Source organism: Cyanidioschyzon merolae, chromosome 9 (genome assembly GCF_000091205.1).
Source record: "Cyanidioschyzon merolae strain 10D DNA, chromosome 9, complete genome".
In the NCBI taxonomy this organism is placed as follows: Eukaryota; Rhodophyta; class Bangiophyceae; order Cyanidiales; family Cyanidiaceae; genus Cyanidioschyzon; species Cyanidioschyzon merolae.
Window position 1 is genome coordinate 19,200 of NC_010135.1, and position 23,138 is coordinate 42,337.

At 54.2% G+C, this 23,138-nt stretch overlaps 4 protein-coding genes and 2 non-coding genes across 6 annotated transcripts, besides 2 other annotated features; 4 read left to right on the top strand and 2 right to left on the bottom strand.

Annotated features, from left to right (window-relative positions):
* Positions 1-292: 292 nt before the first annotated feature.
* Positions 293-4,354, bottom strand: CYME_CMI007C (hypothetical protein; the record flags this gene model as incomplete). The annotated part of the gene is made up of 1 exon (XM_005536153.1): positions 293-4,354. One exon carries the CDS (start codon positions 4,352-4,354, stop codon positions 293-295), a length of 4,062 nt encoding a protein of 1,353 aa, XP_005536210.1.
* On the top strand, positions 1,564-4,355 carry CYME_CMI008T. Its single transcript, XR_002461314.1, has one exon. It is a non-coding gene; the product is annotated as a hypothetical transcript (transcript).
* Positions 4,356-4,986: 631 nt separating this feature from the next.
* CYME_CMI009T lies at positions 4,987-6,425 on the top strand. Its single transcript, XR_002461315.1, has one exon. It is a non-coding gene; the product is annotated as a hypothetical transcript (transcript).
* Positions 6,058-7,881: a sequence feature (possible transcribed region).
* A 1,380-nt stretch (positions 7,882-9,261) lies between these two features.
* Positions 9,262-11,591: a sequence feature (repetitive element).
* Positions 11,592-13,683: 2,092 nt separating this feature from the next.
* CYME_CMI012C (retroelement, dead) lies at positions 13,684-14,262 on the top strand (the record flags this gene model as incomplete). The annotated part of the gene is made up of 1 exon (XM_005536154.1): positions 13,684-14,262. One exon carries the CDS (start codon positions 13,684-13,686, stop codon positions 14,260-14,262), a length of 579 nt encoding a protein of 192 aa, XP_005536211.1.
* A 2,650-nt stretch (positions 14,263-16,912) lies between these two features.
* On the top strand, positions 16,913-18,199 carry CYME_CMI013C (hypothetical protein; the record flags this gene model as incomplete). Its single annotated transcript, XM_005536155.1, has 1 exon — positions 16,913-18,199. One exon carries the CDS (start codon positions 16,913-16,915, stop codon positions 18,197-18,199), a length of 1,287 nt encoding a protein of 428 aa, XP_005536212.1.
* A 30-nt stretch (positions 18,200-18,229) lies between these two features.
* On the bottom strand, positions 18,230-20,965 carry CYME_CMI014C (hypothetical protein, conserved; the record flags this gene model as incomplete). Its single annotated transcript, XM_005536156.1, has 1 exon — positions 18,230-20,965. The coding sequence occupies one exon, from the start codon at positions 20,963-20,965 to the stop codon at positions 18,230-18,232; it is 2,736 nt and encodes a 911-aa protein (XP_005536213.1).
* Between the last annotated feature and the right edge of the window lie 2,173 nt (positions 20,966-23,138).

The window sequence follows — 23,138 nt, forward strand, 5'->3', positions numbered from 1 at the left end:
CACTCGACAGCTGGCGTGTATTGCGAGGTGAGGTCACTCACCGGTTCAGAAGTAATAGTACGCGAGCGTGTGTTTCAGTGCTGCTGCCGCTTATTCCACCAGATGACTCGAGACCTGCTACATAAAAGTCATGAGTTCCGTGCATCAGCCACGTCCACACTGCGGCTGAATTGCCCAGAGTGCACTTAACACCATCGAGGAGCGCTTTTGCAGAGCGTCCTGCCTCCCATGCATGGATCCCTTGACTGGGGCGTTCTGAGCACCTTCAGCCGATAGGCTATTCTTGAAAAGATCAAATGATGTTCTGCACGTGTTGAATTCGAGGAACGACATAGAACCAACGACCGAATGCCGTCATATTCATCCCATTGTTCGTGCTAGATAGACCGCCGCTGCCACTGGTGCCTGAACCAGAAGTTCCGCTGCTGCTACCACTACCGTTGTCACTGGTGCCTGAACCAGAAGTTCCGCTGCTGCTACCACTGCCGGTGTAACTGGTGCCTGAACCAGGAGTTCCGCTGTTGCTACCACTGCTTGTGTCACTGGTGCCTGAGCCCAAATTCCCGGCTCTGCTGCTACTGCTGCTGACAGGGATAGCGGATGTCTGCTCGATGATCCTATCCGGGCCTGAAGATGAAGTAGTTGGAGCATCGATACCTGTTCCAGGGCGGGGTGTTGACCCTAGACTGCTAAAAGTTGGCGGACTTATCGTGGTACGCATCGCTGGTGCGACTGCCCCCAGTGTGGATGAATGCGAGTTACGTTCTCCGCCGGGTTCCACATTGTCTAAAAAGGAGCCGCCAGAAGTGCTCGTTGTAATAACCGGAGTAAAGGGCGGTGGTAGTGTTGCCGTGGTCGCCACAGGTAGAGTGCTTACAGAGAGCGATGAGGCCTGTGATGATGAGGGGGTCATCGACATCGCATTCATCTTAGCGATGTACGGAGATGGTGTGGGATGAACAACAGCTGGAGTAACCGTTGCAGTTGCTCTTGGAGCGCTTTCGGCACTATGGGTGCTGTTCCGCTCAGGTTCAGCAAAAAAGGCCTCAGAGACGCCAGACGATGCCGTGCCATTCGAGGTTGACGTACCCGCCTGGACGCATACGCAAAGGTCGCCAAGGCAGACCTTGGCCAGGTTACCAGAACAGCTGCCGGTGGTCGTTACGCACCCGCAGATACCTCCCAATAGACATGTGTAGACGACTCCTCCGGGGCACGTGGGAACCGAAGTAGACGAGGCCGTACTCGTCGATGTAGACGTCGACGTAGGCTGCGAAAATGACGGTGACGGTGTCGGTGTCCCCGCTTCAACACAAACGCACGTATCACCGACACACAACTTGACGAGGTTCCCAGGGCAGCTTCCGCTCGTTGTCACGCACCCACAGATATCACCCAACAGGCAGGTGTAGACGAGTCCGTCAGGGCAGGAAGCCGTCGTTGTTGGTGAACTCGTGCTCGTCGTTGTTGGTGAACTCGTGCTCGTCGTTGTTGGTGAACTCGTGCTCGTCGTTGTTGGTGACGTTGGCGACGGTGTCGGTGTTCCCGCCTCGACGCATACGCAGAGGTCGCCAAGGCAGACCTTGGCCAGGTTACCAGAACAGCTGCCGGTGGTCGTTACGCACCCGCAGATACCTCCCAATAGACATGTGTAGACGACTCCTCCGGGGCACGTGGGAACCGAAGTAGACGAGGCCGTACTCGTCGATGTAGACGTCGACGTAGGCTGCGAAAATGACGGTGACGGTGTCGGTGTCCCCGCTTCAACACAAACGCACGTATCACCGACACACAACTTGACGAGGTTCCCAGGGCAGCTTCCGCTCGTTGTCACGCACCCACAGATATCACCCAACAGGCAGGTGTAGACGAGTCCGTCAGGGCAGGAAGCCGTCGTTGTTGGTGAACTCGTGCTCGTCGTTGTTGGTGAACTCGTGCTCGTCGTTGTTGGTGACGTTGGCGACGGTGTCGGTGTTCCCGCCTCGACGCATACGCAGAGGTCGCCAAGGCAGACCTTGGCCAGGTTACCAGAACAGCTGCCGGTGGTCGTTACGCACCCGCAGATATCTCCCAATAGACATGTGTAGACGACTCCTCCGGGGCACGTGGGAACCGAAGTAGACGAGGCCGTACTCGTCGATGTAGACGTCGACGTAGGCTGCGAAAATGACGGTGACGGTGTCGGTGTCCCCGCTTCAACACAAACGCACGTATCACCGACACACAACTTGACGAGGTTCCCAGGGCAGCTTCCGCTCGTTGTCACGCACCCACAGATATCACCCAACAGGCAGGTGTAGACGAGTCCGTCAGGGCAGGAAGCCGTCGTTGTTGGTGAACTCGTGCTCGTCGTTGTTGGTGAACTCGTGCTCGTCGTTGTTGGTGAACTCGTGCTCGTCGTTGTTGGTGAACTCGTGCTCGTCGTTGTTGGTGACGTTGGCGACGGTGTCGGTGTTCCCGCCTCGACGCATACGCAGAGGTCGCCAAGGCAGACCTTGGCCAGGTTACCAGAACAGCTGCCGGTGGTCGTTACGCACCCGCAGATATCTCCCAATAGACATGTGTAGACGACTCCTCCGGGGCACGTGGGAACCGAAGTAGACGAGGCCGTACTCGTCGATGTAGACGTCGACGTAGGCTGCGAAAATGACGGTGACGGTGTCGGTGTCCCCGCTTCAACACAAACGCACGTATCACCGACACACAACTTGACGAGGTTCCCAGGGCAGCTTCCGCTCGTTGTCACGCACCCACAGATATCACCCAACAGGCAGGTGTAGACGAGTCCGTCAGGGCAGGAAGCCGTCGTTGTTGGTGAACTCGTGCTCGTCGTTGTTGGTGAACTCGTGCTCGTCGTTGTTGGTGAACTCGTGCTCGTCGTTGTTGGTGACGTTGGCGACGGTGTCGGTGTTCCCGCCTCGACGCATACGCAGAGGTCGCCAAGGCAGACCTTGGCCAGGTTACCAGAACAGCTGCCGGTGGTCGTTACGCACCCGCAGATATCTCCCAATAGACATGTGTAGACGACTCCTCCGGGGCACGTGGGAACCGAAGTAGACGAGGCCGTACTCGTCGATGTAGACGTCGACGTAGGCTGCGAAAATGACGGTGACGGTGTCGGTGTCCCCGCTTCAACACAAACGCACGTATCACCGACACACAACTTGACGAGGTTCCCAGGGCAGCTTCCGCTCGTTGTCACGCACCCACAGATATCACCCAACAGGCAGGTGTAGACGAGTCCGTCAGGGCAGGAAGCCGTCGTTGTTGGTGAACTCGTGCTCGTCGTTGTTGGTGAACTCGTGCTCGTCGTTGTTGGTGAACTCGTGCTCGTCGTTGTTGGTGAACTCGTGCTCGTCGGCTTTTGGGTGGGCCTTGTGGTGCTTGTAGCGATCGAAGTTGGTTTCGATGTGGTGGATATGTTTGATACTGTAGTTGCGCTCAATACAGGACTTCTTACAGGTATCAACGTCGAGACTACGGTGATTAATGCTGTTGCAGATGTTGAGACAACAGCGGTCCTTGAAGGCGGTACAGTAATTGTTTGCACCACCGTTGGTTCATGACTTGTTACAACCGGTGTTGGCGGTAGCGTCCGATGTACTGTTTGTGGCGGAGTTTGGGCCATATGGCTCTTCGTCGCCTCTGGAAATGGAGTCTGTTGAATTGGACGGGGCGTCTGAATAGGGAAAACCTCTACACTACACGTTTCCGAGAGCAGCTTGCACTCATATGTGCAAAACTCGCCTAGAACTATGGAAGTCGACGTAGTGGATTCTTCACCATACGAAGACGTCCACTTTCTGCTTGTTTTCCAATCTAACTCATTCTGTCGTTGAACATTCCCTTTTTCATATACCGCTGTAGAAGACTTTGGACATATTTGCAGAGCCTCAAACTTTTGCACGCAAACCTTGCATGTGTTTTGGTATTTGTACTCCACACAAACTTCTACTGATTTGAAAACACATTCCTTCCTACATTTTTGAATATTTTTCTGCGGTGCTGCGTCTTCGAAAGTTGTGTCTGAGGTCCAACGACGTCTCCAAGTCACTTTTCCGTTCCAGGGACCACCATACTCGGGACTCTTTGTCTCAGGCGCTGCTGTTGTACAGACGATATTTTCTTTCGCACAGACCAATATATTTTCATACGCTGCGCACGTCTTTACTAAGCTACACGGCCCGACCACGGTCTCCGGCTCGCAGAACTGCCATCTTAGCCCGGAGCTCGTAAGCGATCTACTCTCTCCATCAGTTTTGATCGGTGAGCTCGCCTCTGTGGAGACGGTCAACAGTATCGCTTGTGCGATCGTAATACAGAGAATCACAGATAAAGTCCGCGTGAACTTCATCGTGTGTGGTGTATCCTTTGTGTGTCTACGAGTTTCCTCTTCTACAGCACCAACAATGTTCTATAGAAGATGTAGTGTCCAGCTTCGAGTCGAGGACGGGCTCGCACGGAAGTGGGATATATGGCTCGATCCACCACTAATTTACGGGGATAAAGGACGTAGACCATTGCTAGCTGTTTTCGTGGACAGGAATGCGTGCCCGTCCCCGGAGAGAGACAGCGCAAACCTCGATACGGAGCTCCCGTAGAGCCGACGCAGCATACCCGTTTGCCGCTGTAGACGCTTTCCACCATACATTTATCATGCTGTGGTGAATATTTGTCTCGTTTGGCGGCATCACGGTCGCAAGACGCATCCCCCGGGAAACACGTATCGACGCGTCCATCGCAGAGAAATTAGGGGACGCCCTCCCGCCACGTGCGCTCGCGCGAGATCGCATCGCTCGCGCCCTACCCTCGAAATACCATTCCCTACCGAGCTTTCCGGGGCACGAGCGCCACGTGAGTCGCAAGCATGATACCTTATCTGATGTGCGATTCTGGACCATCAATCCACAGATTTGCGGCACACATATCGTGCTGGGCCATGCACGACTGCCGCACGATCTCGCGGCAGCCTCGAATGATCTCCACGTTTTCATGCCCTGCTTGCGCAAATTATTTCGTGATAAAGTTTTCTCGTATCGTTTTGGGCTGCGGCACGCTTTCTTGACGGTGAAAGTGGGAGCTGAAGTCTTGGTTAGCTTGCTGAAGTTATCAACCCTCCGTCAACGCGCTTCGGCACCCCAGTGCTTCTAGAGCGATATTCGCCGCGACAAGGCGTGCGTACGGGAATCGTCGTGACGACTACGGTACTCGGGGCAGAAAACCGCCGAAGTCTGTGCTGCTGGTGGAGAGCACAAAAGTGGCATTTCCGCGTACCTGGCTAGGAGTATAGAGCGTAAAAGTACCGCTGAGCCCGAGTTACCCTCTTCGTCGGGCGATCTAGGTACGCTCGCCACCCGCTTCTGTGTCCTCCGAGTTCGATTGGAATATTTTCGAGAATTCACCTGAGCAGTTGCCCCTTAGAGGTGTCGACCAACGTGTGAGTGTGAACGCGTGCGCACTTGCACGGAAGACGATCATGTTTTCTCCGACTAAAACATGTCGCCAGTGAATAGATTTTTGAGTGTCGACTATCTGATTTCTTTCGAAGAGAAGAGCATGCCTGAATAACTCATCACTTGGCAATACAACGACTTTGGACGTTTCCTGAAGTGCCCTGGCACAAGCGCCCGAGAAAGGTCCGCTGATCTTAGAACGGTACTGCACAAAGGTGTCAGATACGGGGGCGCTGCTCGGTATCACGTATGCTTTTGCGTGGATCCCAGAAAGACGAAACCTGGGTTATGATGCATCGCGGAGTTGGTCATTATTTGTGCCGAGCTACATGTGTAGACCCTCGTAAGTAATCGGGAACGCCCGCCATCATCGGCGGGGCACGTTTCATAGCAAGTGCGTAGGGTATTTGACATATGCAGCTCAGAACGCTGAAAGTGAGTACGAGATTTGCTCGCTTTCTCGATGACCATGCACTTGTCTGACGAACATGTGCTGGTCGAATCTGCTGCACTTTCCTCTGAGTGACATGCCAAGGTTGCGGGCTTTTGCGATCCAGCAGATGTACTTGACACCCGTCGTATGTACCTGACTTGATACAGGACACATGATGCCCACAAGAGGCCCGATTTACGGTTCAGCTTAATCTTAAGACAGACGGAACATGTTGACATCTATACACCAGACACTGTTCTATGTCGGATCATACTGGGGTGTGTTTTTCAGAACGTACCGCGCGCTTCATACGACTTTGCAGCCCGTTTAGGCTTTTGCTCGGCATGCCGTTCTGGGTGGATTGCAGAATTCTGATGGCCCGTTGTTCTCGTCACCCCTCTACAGTGAATGTCTTGGGCGCATCTCGCAGCGTGTTTGGGAAAACTGCCCCCGTACAGTCCTTAACCAATGGAACTTTTCAAGAAAGCGATGCAAGTGCCCGAGCTGCGAGACGCGCATCCTTAAAATTTCTGCACACTATCTAGTTTCTGCATCGTTCGCGTATCTCCGTTGCGAATCGCAGCATCTTGCGCACACAACGCTATGGGAACGATATGATTTTGCTGCGCAACGGACACTAACCCAGTTCCTTGCGGGATGAAAGAAAGCGTGAGAGAAGCCTCAGACACGAGCATGGAATCATTTCCTGCAGTGTCGAGACCTTACGAAATTGTTTCCAGCAAACTTGCGCTGCGTATACGGATGCTGCGATCGCGCGTCCATACTGCAGCAAGGTCGCTCGCGTGTGTACATGGATCGACGCTACTCGCTGACGCAGCTGATGGGATTAAATGAGCGCGGAAACGTTGCCAGCCAATCATAAACTTCGAATGCAATTCGGTAACTCGTATCACATGAACACGATAAATTTTCTATCCATTAGTGCTCACAGTCCCCGAGATCATATCAAACGAATTTGTGTTGCACGACGATGTTCATCTTATCGTCCTCCAGTTTACAGGCGTCCCGTCTCACGATCATAAGACTCAGAGCAGCTCGGACGCGGACGCACAACCTTGAACCTTTGAGGCGACAGTTTCTAACATTGAGTCGAAAGACGGAGGACTCCGGAAAACCACCAAAAGTATACGTTGAGTGCCGTATTCTGATGAACAAACTACCCCGTCCAAATCTGCACGAATGCAGGTCTATGTTAGTCACCATCGGCACTCGAGAGAACGGACAACAGTGAAGCTACCGATAGTACCTTCTATGAAGGTAGTTCCGCACACTGCTTATCGCCACTTGACGTTTTCGACATTGATGATAACTTAGTCGTGAGTCTCTGAAGCCTGTGCGACACCGAACAGCCTATCCTAACGCCAGAGGCTCATCGTCCCGTCAGCGACCAATCCAGCTTCAAGAATGAGTCCTCGTACCCCGGAATCTCGAGCGTAACCAGTTCCATTGTCTTCAGAGTCGAAGTCCAGCCCCCAAATGAGGTAAAGTAGGTGTCGGAGTCCCCTAAAACACGCCCTGATTGTCTCCTTCTTCGAGACCTCCTGAGACCTCTAACGCAGGCAAAGGTAGTGCGGGTGCGCCCCAGGCACACAGCAGCACTGCTCTCTACACAACTTGGAATAAGCTGTTTTACGTGGCACCGCACAACAGCACGTCACTCGTGTTCAACAAAATCAGAGCGGCGTCGCGCAGAGAAAAAGGAAAGAGAATGTACTGATGATGTAGTGTGTGTGGTACTTGTGCGCAAATGTCTCGATTATCCTGCCTGCACAGACGTGTCCCATGAGACGCAGGTACGGTGCGACCCGCCGCAGCGAGAAGCCACACCACGGCGCCGACGGTGGCCGCAGCAGAAAGTGTCGTTGCGCTGCACTCCGACAGCGCTGCTGAGCCCCGTGTGAGGACTCGCGAGGCCGCGGCGGGTGCCCCTGGACCACCCTCTCGAGCCAACGAGTGTCCCATAACGCCAGCAACGGCAACTCCAACGTTGCCAAAACCGTTGTTGCTGCGGGACGCACCCGTGCCTACAAGGAACAACGTTTGCAGTCGCGCGCGATTGGCGCGCCTTGGTAGGAACGTTCAAAGGAGTCGGATGCCGGCAAGTGATTCCCATTTCGATGACAAAACGTTTCCATGAACCATGGATCCCAGTTTGCGGAATGGGTATTCGTAATCGAAAAAAAAGGTTCATCATGCGGCAACTACCTGCATGTTCCATGAACCATATATCCTCTCGGATACACTGGTCGTTTCGTGCGCTCTATCGTGTGCCAGTTGTCTGCCTGGCTGCACTCGCAAAAGCAGTCATACCGCTGGAGCAGATGCAGCACGGAGACAGAACGGCTATGACATACCACTCAGGGCATCGACTCGATGCTTGGTTCATCCGAGACCGATGCGGAGTACATAATCATTCTGGGAGCCCGCGACAGCGCGATGCGACATACTCAGAGTGCCCTGTGACCAGGGCGTCGCTCCACACGCAGCATCATGCTCCTAGTCCGAGTTGCGTTGCGGACGAGCTGCGTAGGTCTCGTCAAAACACCAGCCACTGGAGGAAGCCCGAAGCACTAGCCAGGCAGACTCACACGGCTCGTGGGACCTTCCGCCTAAGCGGTAAACGTACAAAGATACGGGAACTATTCCCCCCTTCAACGCTTACTATCAAGGTCGAGCGAAACGATTGTCGAGTTGCGAGTCAGTGGTTAGTTTCCGTTCTTTCGGCAACGTGTCGTGATTCGTTATCATTCTCGGAGCCTGCAAGCTGTACAGACAGACCAATTGCCTTCAGCAGCGCGAAGCGATATACAAGGAGTCATCTTCGACCAGTGCGACGCACACTTGCAGCATACCCGCTCCTGGTCCCAGAAAAATCTGTTTTTCGGACGAGTAGCTCAGATCTCAACGCAGCATCTGCCAATGCAAAGTCCCACGGAGCGCAAGCCCCGCAGGCTCGTCCGGCTCGCGGGACCTTCTGCCTGAAAGGTAGGCTTTCTAACATACGGAAATACTTTTCCCCTTTCAACGTTTGTTGTAGAGAGGGAACGAAATCGTTATATCGTTGCTGGTGAATTGTGAGTCTCTGTTCTTTGTTTTAAATAGCGCTGTCGATTTGCGCACCTGGGAGATCTGGTAAGCACGTGGCACGACTCAAATGCCGCACTTCAAGGAATACGAAATCGTGGCAGCATCTGTTCTTGTTGCTGTACCGTACAAGTTGTATTTGCGTTGCAGTCACACAAAAGTATAATTTTTCAGTTCATTCATGTTTCATACCTCAAACAAATGTATTCTAGTGTTTTTGTGCAGTACATAGCAGAAGCGTTTAGTGAGCCTTCTTTCCCAAAGAAACTAAAAGAGGGAAGTTATGAAATTGCGACTCGACGATCCTGGAGGCCCAAGGTCGCCAGCTGCTAGAAAAAAACAAAAAACAGTGCCGAGTCCAGAAGAAAAGGAAGAGAAAAAGAAGTAAAAAGGGAAGGCCCGACGCCAATGCTTGCAAGAAAGACAACTGTACGACGAGAAGATGGTGAAAACTTTCCTTCTTAGACATATCATGGATCCCTACAGGGAAAGTTGCGAGAAGCTATCAAAAAACGTATCGAGTCGTACTCCTTGAGGATTATGAAGGTTTTCTCAGAAGTAATGCATTTGGTGAAGGAGATGTGTCGCGACGTGACGCACATGGAAACGGTCGAGATTCCGGACAAGTTTTTCGATACGACCTTTATTCGTCACCGGATGCTTGGTACAGAGGAAGCGCGGAAGAAAACGAGCAGGTTCTTGAACTGCACGAAAAACATCCTTTTTACAGCTTTGAGGGTACTCGATACAAGGGTGACCGGGATATTTACATGTACGCGGCGATGAAGTACATCACAAACCTGAGGAACAATTTGACAATGAACCCGGAACGTTTCATGATCCGCGCAGTGGTTGCACTCTATACGGCGCCTATCTCACAATGGAAAATGGGCAATTATCAAAGGTACCACGAAAGGTCGCAAACGTGAAGACGAGATCGAACTCGTCGACAAGAAGACATCACGTAAGAGAAAGAATGAAGCTTCTGTTATCCGTGCGGCCATACACGAGAACCGTGCAGTCTTGGGGTTGGCAAATCCGACAGACAAGATATCAGAGTTAAAAAAGATAAGGAAAGATACTATCGCCTCGTGCTGCGCTATTTTGTGTTTCTGGACCGAGAACTCGGACGCAAGGCGGAGATGAAGCTGAGTGAGGAGAAAAATGAAGAGTGGGAGAGACGGAAGGCTGTCCTAATGGGTAAGCGTTTCGACGTGGTTCCAATGTGCAAGATCAAGTCACATTTGTGACTATCGACTCTAGAATCCTTCACGCCATCATGAAGGAGATCAGTCCGGAGTTCAGCGTCAACAGGGAGGAATACTCCAGTGAAAACCAGGAGACGTACTGGAAGAATATCTTCAATTTCAAACGCCTCAAAGTGAGCAAACAAAAGGTATTCACTGGGTTGAACGAAACCGATGGAGTAGCCTTGTCTATACACTATCGGCGGTTGAAGAAAGAACGGCCAGTCCCGCCCTCGGCTGCGCCCGTGACGAAGGAAGAAAAAAACAAAAAGAGGATCCTGCGACGCAGGTGGTGGAGGATAACGAGTTTGTGGTTGACGTGGCGAAGGATAGGGATGAGAAGGAGGCGGATTCTGCGACGCAGGAGGTGCAAGATAATGACCTTGTCGTCGACGCTGCGAGGCATGAAGATGAGAAGAAGGCGGATCCTGTGATGCAGGAGGTGGAGGGGAACGACCTTGTCGTTCGCGCGACGAAGCATCAAGAAAACGAGAAGGCGGGTTCTGAGAAGAGGAGGTGCAGGATAACGACTTTGTCGTTGGCGTGGACCCTGGGAATACGAATATCATAACCATCGCTGCTCCCAAGCGTGCGGAAGATGGTACTGACGGCAACTTACGTCAGAAAGACATGCGTGTTTTGAGGTTCTCGAGAGCGAGATACTATCGAGAATCCGGTATAATGAATGCGAGGAAGAAAATCGAGACTTGGAATTCAGGAATGAAAGAGCACCTGGAAGCTATGAGCGAGTTGACGAGCCCCGGAGCGGATTATGAAGCTTTTCGGAAATTCATGGATGTTCGTGTTGCCCATTGGGATGCAGTGTGGGAGGAGTATAAAAAGCCCCGGTGCGCTCGTTTGCGAATGAATCTATACGGTGGGAAGCAGCGGGCGCTCGCGAACTTTTTCATTCAGTTGAGTGCCCTCAAAGAGGATCAAAGTCAGAGGCTAGTAGTATCGTATGGGGCAGGGCGCTGGGCGTCGAAGAAAGGGACTACGCCAGCTCCTACGACGAGGGTGTACAAATATTGTGCATGGCGTTTCGTTATGATACCTGTAGACGAGTTCCGAACGTCATATGCACACCATGAACTGGGATGTACACTTCAGAGAGTGGAGATAGAAAAGTGTCAACGGAGCCCTGAGGAAATCGCAAAGTACGGACCGCTAACAGAAGAGCCAATGGAAGGGAGGGCGAAAGTTCGAGGACTACTCGCACTGGTGAGCACAAAGAACGATGGCAAGAAACGTATGGAATTCGTGAACCGAGACTTTCACGCCGCTATCAATATCAGGAGATATGCGGTGCTGGAGAACAAACCTCCAGAGTGGACAAGAAAAACCTTTGTTGGACAACCCCTCAAAGTCGAACTATATGAGAAAAAGTTTGAAGCAGTCGTGGGTAGCCGGTCGAAAAAGACAGGGAGGCGTCTGCACGTCACCTGGAGACGCAATGTCTAGGGCGATTTTCCCGCCACCGCTGTACACGGCCAGCGTCGTTCGACTTTCGAAAAGCGTTGTTGGTGTGTGCGTGCGAGCTCGCGGGCGCAATGAAAAGAAAAACACAACAAAACGAACACGTCGCAAACTATTTATTCAAGAACAAGTATCTTAAAGCCCCACCAACCACGCCCGCCAGAGAGGTGTAATTTTTCCGGAGAAGCTCTGAAATTGGGTTAACAGGGGGTGTTTGGGCGACGGGGAAGGAAGCCCACGCCAGGGACCTTGACCGCAACGAACAGTGGGGCGGAGGCAGTAGCACCAGAAAATATGGATGAAAATTCTGAGCAGACATCCGCCCCTCCCGAAACAACGCTGCAGGTTCGGGCGCAAATCCTGGACCCATCCTCGAACTCAAGCTCAGGATTACCTCCTACCTTGTTCCCTACCTCAACTTTGGAAACAATCTAGGCGGATACTTTGGAAGACGGCTGGCAGCATGTTCGCGGTCGAAGCCGGAATAAGCGACTTGCCCGCCTATGTGTCTGGGGAGCGGATACGAAGCCGCTGAAAGGGTGGTTTGCAGAGTATTCCCAGTGGTTGAGGGGAGGTTAAAGCGTCGGGCAATAAAAAGGTCGCATTCGAATCGACCTTGACTAATGTACTTCTGATTCTACGCTAGCGCTGCGGCAGACACTCAATGAACGACTGGAATGCAGGAGGCGCTGGTGGCATGTACGCTCACACATACCGCGGAGGGTGCGTCTAAATCGACGGCGTATCTCTTGAGTACTGCAGCGCTACTCCAATTCCCTTACGCGCTACGACTCAATAGGTTGCGCATCATGGAATGTTAGCGGGATCGCCTCGAATCTAGACTAAGAGATATCGAATTACTAGTAGAGTAAAGAGGAACAGATACAACTGGAGGACTCTACAACAGGAAAAGAGACCCAACCAGATACGGAGAAGGAGACACAGGAACCTCATGATCCACCTAGATGCAAAATATCCAGAGAAAGCAGCTCGGCAAAAAGCCCGAAGAAGAAGAAGACCAACAAGAAAAGACAGAAGAATAGAAAAAAGAACTCCCAAACGAGTCCATCACAAGTCATTTCCCGAAAGAGCACCCCAGCGGGAACTCAAGAAAGCCGTCGCCAAACCCAGTCACCTACTCACAGCGCTGAAGATCCGAAAAGCCATGAATACAAATCTTTAGACCAATTGGCATGCGAGTTTATAGATGGGAATCAGAAGATCGCCAGAGAGCTGGGACTGCTTGCACCAGAACGCAATAGTTGCAAACCTCAGTACCTGAAACGACGTACCAATACTCGGATTGATGAATGCCGCCGACTTAACAAGATCGTCAACCGCACCGCCATACGCGCCAACGCGGGAGACAAGGAAGCGAAGGCAGCGCTACCGGCGCCACAGGCGCAACATGAAGAAGCTATCAAAAGAAAGAAGAAACTTTCCAGAGAAAACAAACGAGAGGATCGAAACCACAAAGTCGCCTCCCTGGCGAAATCTATGCTAGAGAGCATCAACGAAGATGAGACCTGGTGCTCCATCCGATCGAGACTGGACCCACCAAAAAAGTGCCTGGGGCTCACACCAATCGTTTATAAGGAAGCGCTGAGGACGGAGCGTGCCTCAGTGAATGAGGCCTGGACGGACCACGGGCCAGAGCTGCATGAAGACGCAACTGGGCACTGCCGAAACCGAATCTATTGGCACCAGTATGCCGCAGAACTACCGCGCCTCGAACCGGTACCGGAATGGGACGACCCAATCCTCTGACCTGAATCTGTCCGGACCCTGCTACGCTCAAGCAACCGCAAAACACCTGGCATCGAAGGTATCGCGACGGAGTGGATGAAACTGGTGACCCCAGAAGACGGGACAACAGGGACACCATCGATACCAAATGAACCTGACACAATCTTAGGCAAACGCCTTCTGGAGCTCATCCAACGCACGTTTGAAGAAGCGTATATCCCGAATGTATGGAGGACTGCCGAGGTCGTACAAATCCTCAAAAAGGACTCCAAACCCCACAGACATGAACAACTACCGGACTATGCGCCTCATCCCGTCAATCATGAAGCTACTTTGCGCCATGCTCACGAACCGGATCCAGAGGCGCCTCCAGGAGCGCAAGTTCTTCGCCCCAGAACAGGCTGGATTCCGGAGCTGCGAGGAGTGCATGAGCCATGCCCTGACCTTCATGGAAGTGGCGCAACGTCGCTTCATTAGCGACCAACAACCAGCTTACGTATGCTTCATCGACTTCCAAGAGGCCTTTGACACGGTCCCGCATGAGGCTCTATTTCTCAAGATGGAACGAGCCGGAGTCTCCAGAAAGTGCTTAGCGTTCTTCCGTGCGCTCTATGCAGACTCGTGGATGCGCATCCGACTGGGCGATGGCTCAAGAATCCCTTCGATAAGGATCTGCCATGGACTGCGACAGAGCGACCGCGCATCCCTGCTCCTTTTCAACATCTTCATCAACGATCTGCTGAACAATTGCAGACAATACGGGCTTGAGGTGCCGTGGATAGGCTGTGGAGATGCCCGATGAGGAGCGCCCACATAGAAACCGCCTCGCAGGCCGTCTATTTGCGGACGATGTCGTGCCGTTGGCACCCGCCCCGGAAACGCTTGCGACTAGCATGGAACAAGTCAGCGCCTGGGCCGATCGCTGGGTTATGAGCATAGGAGCATCGAAGTGCGGCGTCATGGCCATCCATGGAGACTCGCAGAGCATTCGCAATCGCTCGTGGCGGTTGCAGAATCAGGAAATTCCGATCGTGGAAACATATCGCTACCTGGGGGTCTGTCTCACGCCGACGCTCGACGAAAAGGCACACGTTGACGAGATGATCGCCAAGATGCATAGAGGTACAGCGATCGCACGCCCATTCCTATCCGATCCCTCTATCCCCTTAGCAATCCGTACGAGGGCGCTAAGGATGTGTATCATCCAGCCTGCGTCCTGGGGTGCTGGGTGGTGCGGCATGAAGCACACAAATGCCTCGCGTCTGCAGGCAGCCGCCAACAGGGCAATGCGACTCGTTGTTGTTGGGTGCTCAGTACAGAGCAGAGCAACCAACCTGCCTGGCACTCGGACTTGAACTCCAAATACCCTCGACAGAGGCGATAGCAGCAGGCTGCCGGGCACATGTATGGGCCAAAAAGCCCACTGTGCGCACCAGGTTCAGTCGGAGTTTCATGCAAACCCCAACGCACCGCAAGATCACTTGGATGAAATCGACGCATATTTGGCTGAAGCGCCTCTTGGGCGAAAACACGCTCCCCAATCGTTCCCCAGGAATGTACAAGGCTCCCGCCGCCTCAAGCGAACGGTCCAAACACCAATATGGGAACGTAGACACGGTACCAGTCGCGCTAGTAACGCCGGCTTGACTCTATACCGGAACTACAACCTAACATACACACGCAAGTACTGGTAGAAAGCGCTGGAATTCCCGGGACTTGCTCGAGGTACCCAGTGGCTCGCCAAAATCAGCGTTGGTGGCTCCTGGCTACCAGCACCGGCTCTAAGCCGGATAGGAACACTGGAACCACACTGGGAGTCACACTGTCCCTGCTATCGAGACGAAATCCCCGAGACGCTGACATATTTACTGTTACAGTGCCCGCGCTGGAAGCAGGAGCGCAGCGAGCTCCTCGAAGGACAGCAGCAGCTCGGCAACACCGTGATAGTCGAAGGCCGGACATTCACTTTGAGTGCAGCACTGGCAACTGATGGTCCGGTAACGGAGCCTCAGCGCTCATGAGTGGCGAACAAACTCACATGCTACCTTCTAGGCGGAAGGTCCAGCGGATCGGATGCGCACACGGGCCCAGTGCGCTCTCTACGCCTACCCACTGTGGTGGGTGTCAAGCACAAACCCGCATAGCCAACCGACAACAATGCATTCCATGCATGATCACGAAGGAGAGAGGCGGCTCCCAGAATTCATCCTAACAACCAAGTTTCTCCAGCGTGTCGTGCAGCGAAGGCAAGCCTGCATCCGCAGACTGTCCGAGCACAATCTGACGACGAATCCCAAGTCTACGTCGGATGAACCACGCCTCGAGCCGATGCCCTCTGGGGTATAGAAAAGCCGTTCTAGCTCGATGAACTATCAGCTCCAGCGGTTAAGTTCCAAAGTCGTATGATTAGGTTAGGTACTAGGCACACCCGATAGGACGTATGAAACGACCAGAATATCCGAGATCAAGTATAGATAATGTAACTTGGAGGTAGGTGGTTTGATGGATGCCTCGCCGCGCAATGAAAACATAACACAAAAAAGTAAGAAAAGAAAAATGCGCATAATCGGAGAAACCTGGCCTATGGAAACGTTTTGTCCATGAAACAAATCTCGCCCGCAGGCGCAAATTGAGCTCGTGCGCGCCCGAGCTCGCCTAATGTTCCGGGTAGCTCGCCGAAACACGCTTGCAGCAGCTCTGTACCGCAAACTTAAAGCGTGCAGACAGCTCAAGAAGTACCTCTAGCCTTTGTGGAGCAGGTACGCGTTGTCTAGGTAGGCAGTCCGTTTGCGGTCGGCCTCGAACGCCAGACCAATAAATCAGTGTGTGCTCCGAACTGGTGCGCCTGGTCTCCGGAATCAACAAAATCCTTTCAAAGGTAGCGTGTAAAGTGCTGGCGGTCCACTAGGTCAAGGTGTTGCGTCGGGAAGCGCCCTGATATCGGAGGTTTCGCGTAAGTAGGCGGTGCCTGCTGCTGCAGAAGAGGGCAGCGCTCGGGCGTGTGTCAGACAGTGCACAGCTGCAGCTCGGACCTGTGGTGACGCTCGCGAACGATTGCAGCCATTGAAGCCATTGTCGCGACACCCAGAGCCGATCTCAGGGCCAGACTCTCTACCGCAGGCAAGGGAGCGCTACCAACAGGCACTTCGTCGGTGCTGTCGGGACACCGTTTCACGGAACGGCAGCGGCCGTAGCGTCCATTGACGGAAACCTCGAGTTCAAGAAGACGACTGCTCGGACAACCTTCGCGTGTTCGCCGGCTCGTTTGCGTATGAAGCTTTGCCTCGACGAGAGAACCTCTAAGCATCGCCCTTCTAGATCTGTTTCTGGATCAATCGAAAAGTACCCGTGCATGCTTCTAGAAGTTCGCCGCGAGCGGTGTTTTCCTCTTCAGCCTGGATCGCAAACTCGATCTCTCGAGGTCCGCTACAGCGAACGCACTGTTGTTGTTGATGCCAACAAAACGCACAGGAGCGCAACCGGAGCCGCCTCATGAACCTTGCACCAGCGGAGCGCACGAGTCCCCGAGTCCGAGTGCCGCCACCCACAGGGAGCACGTGCAAGCGACTAGCCATGAACAATCTTCCGGGACTGTTGCGAGCTCGAGCACCGCCATTTCGACGCAGCAGTCACCGGTAATAGCCCAGGAACCGGGAGCGACGTATTCGGAAAGGGCAGCGTTTCAGCCCAGCGGAACAGTACTGGTGCCGCTTCAGCAAGTTCAGTGCTTCGTGTGTGGGTCGCATCTGAGCTACCGACCCGGAAGTGCCTGGATACTCTGCCCGGGGTGTCTTATGGTGCTCAATCTGCAACCATTGCTGGACCCGAGAGCCTTCGCAGGCTTCACGGTCTGCCCCGGCTGCCAGTTTATGATCTATTTTCCGCTGGACAGTGGACGCACAACTTGTGCGTACTGCTCGCTCAGTATCGAAGTGACGCCTCCGCAACAAATCAGCTGCGCAGTGTGTCGAGCGTGCCTCTTGTACAACGCCCCTTCCGCCTCGCCCATTATGTGCCTCGTGTGTCAGACTGTGATGCAACCAGATGGGCAACCCATTCAGTCACCCTATGTTTCACAACAAGCTGCTCCGGGGGCGGCACCGGGGCCCACGGGTTTGGTGGCACCGCTGGGAGCCTCAACAGGAGTGCAGCCGCTGCAAGCAGCCGCCGCATCGCAAATGTCGCCTTTCGGAGCGCTTCCGTACCAACCCCAACCAATTGCATCGCACCTGGAAACGCCGACACCTTTTATGTCCCAGAGATTAACCCGGGCGACGCAGCCTGCGACGCATGAGCAGTTCCAAGTGTCGGGTGCTGGCGTCCCCGGCGGTGCATCGGTGCGTACATACCGCAGAAGAGCGGGTTTCCAACCAAGCGCAGGCGCAGCTGTCGGTAGGACGTCAACGCTAGTGCCTTCTTCAGCGCTGCGCTCGACTGAGCATGAACATAGTGGGCGTGGAGGCAGACCCGTATCACCGAGTGCTGTGCGACACGCGGAACTCACGGCTGAAGCGCCCACAGAAACATCATCAGAACAGCCGCGTACCGTACCCGCCAGATCGGCGCTCACGTCGCCCGCAGTCGAGACGAGCGCTACCACAGAGAGCACCGGCTTTCCCCAGCGGCAAGCAGTCTCCACTTTACCCACCAGAGGCACGAGCAACTCTAATGAAAGTGCAAGCTCAGGTACCTCCGCAGCGTCAGCGGTATCGCCCCCGTCGATTGCACCGGCGAGTTAAGAACAGCGTCCGCGAGGCAAGCAGCGCCGCCTAAGCACCGATCCAGCGCGAAAGGCTGTATGCTTCCCGATGTCGGCGGTATTGCATTAAACAGCCATAGGTTGGATCAGATATCCCGACGAAAAGGTACTCAGCACGCATGGGCGAAAAACTCACCCCAGCAATTTCGCCGAAAATGTCGAGCACGGTCTCCCAGACATAGCCGTAGAGGCTCCCGGACAGTCGCGCCTCAGACGCATCCACGAGGGAGTCCGCCTCACTGGTTTCGCGTGAGCCCCCGAATGCATCAACAATATGAACCCAATCGGCAACCTCTGCGACACAGAGAAAACGCCCATCATCCGAGTATTGCAGGCTGCGAACGGCACCGAGACGCGCGGGAAACACACAACGGAGCGGGGCACTCGTTTGACGCACATCCCAGATGCGGAAGGTCCCGTCCTGGTTACCGGTTGCCAACTGGATACCGTTCGGATGCCAAGCTGTTGCGAATGCGTAGTCTCGATGCCCCTTGAGCTTCTGGACGCATGCCCCGGACTCGTGGTGCACCAACCAAACCTCCGTGTGGTCACCCGCAATAGCCAACAAGGAGCCCGGTTCAGGATGACGCCACGAGCCTGTTGGCTGCACAGTAACGTGATTCACCGGCCACGGGAAGGGTACCTCCTTCAACAGTGCGTCAGCAGGGGGAGCGTCTTCACCGCTGCCGCAGCCGCAGCGCTCCAGATCGAAGAGTCGCACGAAGCAGTCGTTGTGCGCGGTGGCCATACGGCGAGCCCTGCCCAAGGATCCCGGTTCCTTCGCCTCTGTTCGATAAAAGAGTTCTATATAGTTGGTGATGGCGTTTTCGGTATTGCGAGCAACGCGCCAGTCGAACTGGACTGCGCCTGTCTGTGCATCCACCGCAATGATTTCCCCAGAAAAGCCACCCGCGACACAGAGCCGTCCATCGGATGCCATGGTACTGACCTGCACCCTTCGTCCGTCGTTCCGATACGGAGGTGTTCGGTAAAACTCCAGGGGCGACTCGGCTTGCTCAGAGCGCCCCAAGTCTGCCGGGGACAGCGCACGGTGTTCTGCGTCTGTCTCGGGGTCTATGGGTGAGTCCTGCGCGTCCCCTGCATCCCGGTCGGTGCGCACACGCCAGTCGCTCTCCGAAGCACGAGTCAACCAGCGACCACTGAGGCGCCTTCCCTGGTACCAGGTCGGCGGTCGCTCTCGAAAGCTGCGCGATAAAGCCGTCGTCGAGAGGCCCAGCATCCTGCTCGTATTCCAGTATACGGTTTGTCCGCTCAGATTCAGCAAACAGCGCACCTGATGCAGAGAAGGGCAGTAGTGCAGGAGGCAGTTATTCTGGACCAAGTACACATCGTCTTCACTGGTGGCACGCAGCAGGTGGCGCAACTGGAAGTGTACCACCGAGGGACGCACTCGACGCGTACACTCGACCATGGAGTAGAAAGGTAGTCGGGGGCTCCCAGGCGCCAAGAATGCCCTTTCTGCCCGGCAAGTAGAGACATCCTCCTTCTTGCTCCAAGAACGAGCCGCGCGCTCATTCGTGCTCCTCGGTGGAACGCACGGCGCACCCGCATGTAGCCACCGCTGAAGCGAATGGACATCGCTTCGACTTCGGTGACAACGCACTTGTCCGTAGCCACCCAGCACATAAGCTTGCAGGGCTCTCGTGTCACGGGTATCGCAACGCGCAGCGACCATTGAGTCAGCAACATTCATATAGTTGGGATACTCACGAATACGCTGATGATGGTGCGCACTCCGTGCACTAGTGTCGCTTCCCCAAGGTATGCCCTGTGTATCCATAATCGCTCTCGAGGCCCGCACATCACTGAGGTAAATATCTAAGAGGTTGCTCCACTGAAGCACGCCCATGCCCGACGTTTCGGTTTCCGGAAGCGCCACTTCTCGGAGGGCGAAGATGTCTCCGCCAGCCGGCGATTCATCTTCCATTGACGCCTCCGAGTCGCGGTCATCCTGTTGATGCCAGTTGAAGAGTTCCTCCAGAGTCCGCACGAGACGCTCAGCAAAGACTTGATCAAGAGGAGGGCGATCCTCAGTGGTCGCAGCAATCTCGGGTGCGTCCGCGGGCTCTCGGAATACGTCCACTTCCCAGGTTGGTCGATGCAACGCTGGACCTTGACCCCTGTTCAGTGCAGCATTCTCCAGCGCTGGCCAGTGTCGTTGCGCTCGCCACGCCATGGCACCTCGTCGGGGTGGTATCGGGCGAGGCGGTAGTGCAGTTGCAGAGACGACCTGCGGCCAAAGCACTTCCCGGGCGGTATTCCGTTGATGAAGCGCCTCCTGCCGGGGGCCGATATCCGCTCCTGGTCCATCAACCCGACGCAGAGGTACTTGAGCTGCATCTTGTCTCGTGACTGGCGATGATGCCTGCCCCAGGTGCCTCGTGCTCGTCGTCGCCACTTCATTTCGAGGCGACCGAGTTGCGACCCGTGCGGCGCTCGTCCAGGCCTGTCCAGCTGCAGGTGAACCAGAGACGTCTGCTGCGGGTGTCTCTGAGTCAGGAGGCACGCCCGATGAACCGGGTTCGTCGACGGCTGCACCTGCAGTAACCAGCTCGTGTGCTTCGTCGGTCCCTCTCGGGTACTGATCCACTACTTCGGCTCGCAGCGAACTCGCTCGTGCCTGGCGCGTCGCAGGCGAAAATGTTTGCGCTTCCGCAGGTAAAGCGTCAGAGATGTTCTCGGTTTCGAGCTCATCATTGAATGTTTCACGTGGTCCCCCGGACATGGTACACTCCGCCTGTAGAGCGAACACCAGCGTAGGACCCAAATGCCATCTAGACCGTTGCAGGCTTGATGCGCACAGCGTTGGGTGTCGCCAGTCAGATCGGAAGCCAGTTGTGAAGCGATACGACGCAGCGTTCATATCACGTTGCTCGCCTATGCTTCTGGAACTGATGCGGGGAGACGAGCGAGGAACGCTCTTTTAAGTCATGTTTCGTGTGTGATCGGTCGTCTTGGACAAGCTGCTGAGCAGAGGACTCAATGGATCGAGAAAAAAAAGGCTACGCTGCGGGCCACAAGCCAGCAGCAAGAAGGCGTTTTTCGGTACTTTTTTTGCTGAGGTGTTCGCTGTTGGAACAGTGCTTGGTTTCATAAGGCTTAAAGGCTCCATCTAAAGCGTTCTGGAAGCCTGGGCAGGGGTGCAAGCGTACCTGTGCGACACGCGACGCCGAACCAACCCAGAAACTCGTCGATAGTGGACGGGGAACCGGGTAGCGCTTGCCCGCAGCAACTGCACGGCATTGAGCGCGGATAAGCACGTGTCGGAAAGTAGCATTCGCAAACACTTCAGCTACAGCGCAATCTTTCGACGCTGGAGCTGAATGCAGCTCGGGCCGGAAGCTAGTGTCACGTGCACGCGGACTGAACTGAGCTAAACTGAACTGAACTGATCTGGTCTTGATGGGCTTCCCTGGCGGGTGCTGGGGCTTGCTTACACAGCATCGATCGCTGCGGATACCGTGGGATACGAGCGCCTTGCGATAGCGCGTGTCGGGGTCCATGTTGGCCCCTGTTGTGCGTATCTCAGGGGATGAACACATGTTGCGGCGCTACACAAAATAGTGCTGATTGGTTACTCGACATATCCGCAACAGTTCGATGCTGCAGCGCAAACACGGTGTCTATCGCGGTCCATTCGGTCGCATCCGGACGCTGTGCAATAGTCGCCGCCTAGGATGAATACGATCTGGACTTGTGCTGGAACCCATGATCAGAAATGCGCCCAAGAACGAAAATCTTTGTCATTAAACGACGCGGAAACCGAAGCGATCACTGGTTTACGTAGTTGCCGTGGTGGCTTCCGAATTCCTGTTGTTCGCCCACGGGGAGACTGCGAACGCGCATCGTTGGTGCCAGTGCTTCGTGATCGCAGCCCTATCATGCCCCATCAAGTATGTGCAGACTCTTTTGGTACGAGACGAGGTAAAATGGCGTATGGACGCGCTCTCCATGGAGCGCGCATCGAGTAGGAAAACGGACATGACTATGTAACCTGCAAGTCTCAGAGCGATAAATTCGCGCACATGTCTATCTGCACACTTGCCACGGATTCGATGGATCCGACTACATCCCGGAAACGGTGTCCCGTGGAGTACCAGCGTAACTCGCAAGGCGTGCAAACACGGGCCGCTGCCCTGTATTCGCATTGTATCCACGATGCTCAGCGAACGAAGATACGGAAGCGGGAACTTGGCTGCGAATGCAGTCGATGCTCTCTGGGGTCTGCACGTCGAACCAGGGAAACGCAAGCTCCCCGGCCTGCTGAGTACTATTGGAGCTGGTTGATGCCAAAGTCTTTCTCGCGCTGCGCAGCTACGTTTTTCGACTCTAGTGCTATTTTGCAGTGCGCGCTCCAGCGAAAAAAGCGAAGGAATCCCCAGACGCGCGGAACCGGATCCAGTCTCTAAACCGCACCAAATAAGAGTGTCCAATCAGTAAACTGGAACGGCCTCGGACACGAGTCCTTCGTCAGCGTATTTGCTACCGATACGTTCAACGCTTAAACTGTGCTATTTGCGTCTGATTTCGAGCACGAAGGCATCGCGTTCAGCGACTCGGTCGCAATATTCGACCTGCATCCGTGCACGTACACAGATAACGCTGATATACTGTGTCGCCACCTGTTACATACGGACATATGCACAATACATGGAATCCATCATTCACAGGCATGCACAGCACTTGTAATGGATCAAATATGAATATGCACAATACATGGAATCCATCATTCACAGGCATGCACAGCACCTAAAATGGATCAAATATGAATATGCACAATACATGGAATCCATCATTCACAGGCATGCACAGCACCTAAAATGGATCAAATATGGACATCCACAATACATGGAATCCATCATTCACAGGCATGCACAGCACTTGTAATAGATCAAATA